This window comes from Zeus faber (assembly GCF_960531495.2).
Source record: "Zeus faber genome assembly, chromosome: 2".
Classification (NCBI taxonomy): Eukaryota; Metazoa; Chordata; class Actinopteri; order Zeiformes; family Zeidae; genus Zeus; species Zeus faber.
Window position 1 is genome coordinate 11,287,427 of NC_137189.1, and position 6,507 is coordinate 11,293,933.

At 47.0% G+C, this 6,507-nt stretch overlaps 1 protein-coding gene across 1 annotated transcript; it reads right to left on the reverse strand.

Moving 5' to 3' along the window:
• Positions 1–1,508: 1,508 nt before the first annotated feature.
• On the reverse strand, positions 1,509–5,880 carry LOC307227519 (terminal nucleotidyltransferase 5A-like). The gene is made up of 2 exons (XM_079996867.1): positions 5,367–5,880; positions 1,509–4,038 (listed from the first exon to the last, which is right to left on the reverse strand). The coding sequence occupies exons 1-2, from the start codon at positions 5,793–5,795 to the stop codon at positions 3,220–3,222; spliced, it is 1,248 nt and encodes a 415-aa protein (XP_079852993.1). The 5' UTR covers positions 5,796–5,880; the 3' UTR covers positions 1,509–3,219.
• Positions 5,881–6,507: the final 627 nt, after the last annotated feature.

Here is a 6,507-nt window from a genome sequence, read left to right on the forward strand (position 1 = left end):
TCAGCAGATGGGCTAATGTTCTTACAGTGGCTGAGAGGGGGGTCTATATTTAGTGTCCACTCTCTCCTTTTAACAGGGGATAACATTGGCCAACTCCTATCTCTCTCTCTCTCTCTCTCTCGCTCTCTCTCTCTTTCACCGCCACCCTCCTACTGATTGCAATCTATTGCTAAAGATCCATCAAGACGAGATGAGAGACCAGAACGGGGTGAAAACGTAGAAAGGAGAAACACTGCTGGGGTGCAGACGGTGAAACCTAGAGCTTTCGGGTAAGACTGCAAGGGAATAATGAGAAAAGGCGAATGAGCGGAGAGAAAAGGGGAACAGGAGAAAGGGAGAGAGAAGAGCAGAGAGTAAAGAGTGCGGCACATGAGACTGAAAGTGATCGAAGTTTATTTTTACAGGAATTTCCAACGTCAGCAGTGAAAATGACATCTGGAGGCCTGCGCCCCTTGGCATTAGAGTGACGCAGACGTGGAGCAAATCCACTCAGTCGGCCGCCATGTGTCCCTGGAGGATCAGGCTCTGCCGGTAGTGAGGTGCTGCGCTCCTCCATGCGTACACCGTCCTGCGTCTTAAAAGGGTCTGGTACTCGCCCCGATGACGGCCAGTGACGGAGGTTGACATTGGACATGACGTCTCTTGGTGGGGGAATCCATCACGTTCAGCTGTCTTGTCGCCGGCTTGGCTTCTGCGAGGCAGGAACCTCAGGACATTCACCTGTTGGAGATCCAGCCAAACCTAGGCTATTCATCCCTTCCTCTTTCATTCTCTCTCCCTCTATCGCTCTCTCTCTTTCACTGGCTGAAACCCAAAGATTAAGTCTAAATACCACAGCCTTGAAACCTTAGTCCAACTTGCACAAAAATACTGTTTGGGGCAAGATGCCCTCATGGTAGTTGGGTAAGAACACAGACTGGTGTATCTTCTACATCTCCTCCACCTGCTACCTCCCCCACCTCCCATTAACTGCTATATATTCTACATCTCCTGCACCTGCTGTCTTCTACACCTCCTACAACTCCTACGAACTGAGTCACTGACAAACTCATTCAAATTCCTTGTATGTGGAAGCATACTTGGCTAATTTGGATTCTTACCAAGACTCTGGATTTTGTTCCCTGTGAAGTCATACCTGTACAGGTTTCCCTCAGCCATTCCTGCTTAACAACCCTTTAAACCCTTCCTCCAGGGTGTGTTTGTATGTGTGTGTATATTTTGCATGCTCAGCCATTAAGGTTGATTTAAGGAACGTTTCTTTTTTTTTTAAATATAAGGTCACTGCAGTTCAACAAACTCACTAAATCATTACCTCCAAGGCCCAAATGAACGGCACACAGAACAGCCGCTGTTGAGAGAAACAATGGCTTTTAAGCAACAGAAAAACACCTGAGACAACAACGAAAAGAGAATAAAATACATTTGGTATTACAATCAATACAATTTAATCTGCATTTAAACATAATAACTGCCCCCCCACCCCCCAGCATTGCACTTTAACAGCCATATTATTATACAAAATCTCACACCACAAAAATACTCTTAGATTCAACAACTCAGCCTATAATTCTTACTATGGCATCAGGGGAAAAAAAACTATTGTACAAAAAATAGAGATTGATAGAAAAATAGGAGATCTGACAAAGGTTTTCTTTGAGGACCTACTGATGCTCATAGTGCAAGTTGATAGACTTTACATCTGAACTTTTATATTAATGAAAACAGCCCTCATCCTTGTTATTACCATTTATACGGTGCAGGTTGTAATAATCCTTATCAATTCTTATAATCTGACAGTTCTTTTATTATTATTGGAGCAGGAACACAATTGAGACAGCTGCCAACTAGTCACATAACCCCATTTTATCATAGCACAGACAAAACCCTCTCCTTAAAAGGAACCGATACATTTAGGCCAAAGTAAAATAATTCAGACTTCTTCTTCTCACTGATGTGGCTCTACTCCTTGTATGCCTTTATTTTTAATTCTATCGAGAGCTGATCTGCTTAGACTTACAGTAGCTGTATACACACTGCACCCTCCGCCCTTCTGACAAACATGCTGTTTGTCGAAGCACAGCAGGGCCCAGAGACCTTACTCCTGGAATGTTTTATGTGGGATTTGGCAAGTTTGATCACTCTCTCTCTCTCTCTCTCCCTGTCTTTATCTTGTTGTTTCTTACCCCGTCACATTAAACCACGCTATCCTGTTCTGTGCGTCTGCCTCGCTATTTCTGCTCAACAGTCTTTGACCTCACCACTATCTCTTGCCTTCTCTCTGTAAAAAGTTGTCATTGTGTTTTTTTTTTTTGCTTATTGCCTTTGTTCCACACACGGACACATTGCACAGCTCTGCGGTCCTCTGAAATAAAGAATCACAAACTATCCCTTTCTTTTGGGCTTTTTCTAGGCACTTTTAAGTATATTTCTGTACAGAAATAAAGCATGCATTGTTTGGTTGTTACTCTCCTATTTATCAGATAAACTTGCGTGTCAATGTCATTCTGTGTAAACAGTGTCCAGTTCCTCATCTTGTTTCGTCAGTGGTTAGAATGTCTCACTTCTCCTTTTTCACTGTTGAGCTTGTAGAAGGGATTGCCAGTTGTACTTGGTGATAAAATCAAGATGTCCTTACAACACCGAGTGTAAGTACTGCAATGTAACCTCGCATTTGAGTCTATGGCATGCATAGAAAGTTGTCTGTCCTTTTCAACTTCAGTCTCAAATGCTCAAGACTTGTTGATAGCGTAACATGCACTTGATTGTACATGTTTCGTTAATGTCCAGTCTGCTTTGTCTCTCTGACGCTGCACCGTATTCAGTTGTCCGGCCTGTTGATAATGGTACCACATCAATATGAGAGTCAATGAGTAAGCCTAGGTTGACCTCAGAACATCCTTTTCAGCTCAGGGCCTGTTCCTGGGACCTTTCCCTCTGACCTAATCTCCGCCTCCTCTTCCTTTCCTCCCCGGAGAAAATCCTTTCTCCAGCCTTGGACCTCCATCTGAGTTCCTTCTCCTGACATCCCACTGTTCCATATTCCCCTTATATTTCCAACCTTTTTTTTCCTCATTTATCCACCATCCATTGTTTTGCCTATTTTCCTCAACTGTCTACCTCACAGAGGAGGAATAGTAGGAGATAACCATTCCCCCTTCGGCCATCATCGAACTGGAGACAAATTGCAGAAATGTAACCAAAAGTGTAACCAGCTTCTCTTTAGTTGCAGGGCAGCCAGGTGGCATGGTACATGGGGTGGTGCGGAGGGCGGTGGTACTGCTGAGGAGGTGAAGGAGGACAGGGGTAGATAGGCTGGACCTGAGCCACGTAGTAGTTGCTGAAGTTGCAATCAGAGACGTAAGGGGCAGGCTGGTAGAAGCAGGTGACGTTAGCCACGTTGGGGATGGCGTTCTGCTCGGCCAGAACCCGCAACGCCAGGAATGAAATCAGGTTCAGCGTCTGCCGCCTCTCGTGGCCCATCAGGCACACGGTGCTCTCCTGGACTACGTTGTACAGTGTAGCCAGATAGTCGTACTTCCTGTCCTCCAGGCCGACAAAGTGGTTCTGCAGGTAGGATTCCAACTTGCGCCGTTGCTCGCTCACATCGGAGAAGTCTATGAAGAAGCGCGAGCACATGTAGCGCTGCAGCAGTTTCATCTCCGACTCTGAGACTGCGCGGAAGCCTCGCACCAGTAGGTGGCAGTACTTGAGCAGGCCCCCTCCGCGGATCTCCTCGGGGCTCCTCGTGCAGATGAGGCGCTTGCGCAGGTGGTCGAGGGCGGCGGGGAAATCCCCGTAGACGCTCTCGCCGAGGATTGTAGGGTGGAAAGTGGCGGCCATCGGATGCTCAGAGCACTCGTAGAAGAGCAGAAGCGAGTCCAGGCGGATCTGGAAAGAGTCCACGCTGAACTCAAACTGCCGACGGAGGGAGTCCACAAACTTGAGCTCGACATTCTTGCCGCGATTGTTGGAGAGTGAGATGAGGCTCCATCGGTCTGAGTCATTGCACACCTTCACCATCTTCTGCACGTAGGCCTCCTAGGAATGAGCACACGAATTAGCTCTGTGTGCTGGACAGATCATGACAAGTTGGACCTTTGTGGTGATCGCTAGATCGATTACATCTCATATCTAGATGGTTAGGGGGTTGGAATTTGTCTGGGTTTTTACACATCAGGTTTGAAAATTGAAATCAGCACATTTACTTTATTATCCATACAACTGATAATTATAAATAATATATATAATATATATCTCTAATATATTCAACTATGTGATTCAAGTACACCAAAAAATTACAGCAAAATATGTAAAAGAGGTACGACATGTTGCTTCACTGAACTGAACTAATCTGAACTGAAATAGACCTCTAGGGATTGCTTCATGGTCCATCATAACAAATTATTCAACCGCTAAACTTTAACTAGACACATTTCTGGCAACGGAATCGATTTTTGGATTAATTGTTTCATCCCTACTCTGATGACGATGAAGAACTATTTTCAGCAGCTCTTCTATACATCTGTAATCTTACTTTGCCTTGATAAGTTTGATGGCTGTGGGTATCACTGTACTTGAAAAATGCTCCTATGCCTTGTGGTCATAATGCTCAGATTATCAGGTATTTTTCTATTTATTATTATTATTGTTAGTTATTTGCATTCCACATGCTGGCCTATAGTAACAGGCAGCCCTTTTCTTTTGCAGACTTTTTGAGCAAGATGGGTGCTTACACAACCCACAGCTGCTTTCATGTTGTCTATTTCAAGATCACATCAGATGTGGCTTTGGTGAAGTGTGTCTACGGTCTATGTTTTAGAGGCTGCAATAAAAACCTCTTAAATTATGTTACACACACAAAGTTTAATGAGAAGATAGATACCCGAGAGGATTCTTGGTGTTACACAAAGCAACACTTTCATAACTTGAAAAGAAGAGACCTGTTGGCAGGTCATTAGTAGGCAAGCTTATGCTTTGTATCCAGGTAAAATAGGGGCTGACTGATTAATGTGGATCTCACTCAAATTGGATTAGACCCAATCCTGTTTGTATTGGAATCCATCGTTTTTACTATCTGCAGCCCTGTAGCTTTGCAACTTAGACCTATCCCAACAAGACTATCCTATATATTTGTACAGTATATCATATTTATTATGCACAATACCGCTGTTACAACAAGTTCCCTCCACTTGATCTATATAAAAACGTCAGCATCCAGTGGCGCCCCCCATGGAAACCCTAGGTGGGCCGATGTGCAAGGCACTATTTTCACTTAACTACTGAACTTTCCCTGTTTTAAATCTATATTTCAAAGTGCTCATCACCACATATACAGTACATTTGAGCAGAAATATAAGCATTTCTACCTTTAAGGTCACTGGTGTTATCTTCTCCTTATTCACCCCTTCGGGCAAGAAGTCCAGCAGAGAGTCCAGCACTATGTCCTTGACCATCTGGAACTCCATCTCCCCTTTCAGGTCGGCGCAGAAGATCAGGTCCAGGTCCTTCCAGCCCAGGCCGCTGTCCTCGTGCAGGACGTGGCTGGCCGCGGAGCCGTTCAGCCGCACCTCCCGGACGTGGATCCGCTTCTCCTCCATGCGGCAGCGCACCACCTTCACGATGTCCCGGGGCTTCACCTCCAGCGTGGGGAAGCTCCAGCGGCCGTGGATGGGGATGGACCCAGCCAGGATGGAGTCCAGCCGCTGGACCTGTTCCCAGTTGAGCACACTAAGGTTCACGCTCTCCCCGTCCAGGGCGCCGTCCGCCAGAGGCGCGCCGACCTTCTCGATCTCCATTTTTAGAGGTAGGTGGTAATATGAGGAGCAAGGAGTATGTGCACACCTGTCTAGCTATGACACACACCCATGTTCATCTCCCATCGTGTTTGAGATAGTAGAAATGTAAACAGCAGAACAGCAGACTTTCTTCCCAACTATTTCTTCGGTTCTGCGTCTTGCGGGCCCAGGAGCGGCGGCACACCCCTGGCCTTAGAAATAAGAGTCGCTCTTCATGGCGGACAGCGAGATGCGGCGCGTCCCTCGACACCCGCGCGGGAGGGGGGGGGGACACAGCTTGTTTGGGCGGCGTTGTCGCCGTCCCTGCTCCTTTGCGTAAAGTCTGGCGGTCTACACTACTTCAGTCCACTCCAACCCGCGAGTCCGCTCGAAACAGGCACCGATCTGACGCCCCCCCCACCCCCCCCCAAAAAAAAAAAAAATGTTCCCCCAAAGTATGTCAGCTTTACCGTGCATTCCCCTGTGGGTGCGGTTCGCAGCCCGTCGAGCCGCCGGGAAACCGTCCGCTCTCCCGCGGTTCACCTTTACGCGCACTCCTCCGCGCACCCGCTGCGCTCGGCGGCGTCCTTACGCGTCATTCCGCCGGGGCTTGTTTTCCGTCCTCCGAGGAAAGCGGGCTCACATTTTGTCCGTTTCGCACCGTGTAATGTCGCCCTGGTCCCACCGTACAGCTGCTGGAGAAGTTGTGGAAACTAAAGCCTCCGGTCTGGGG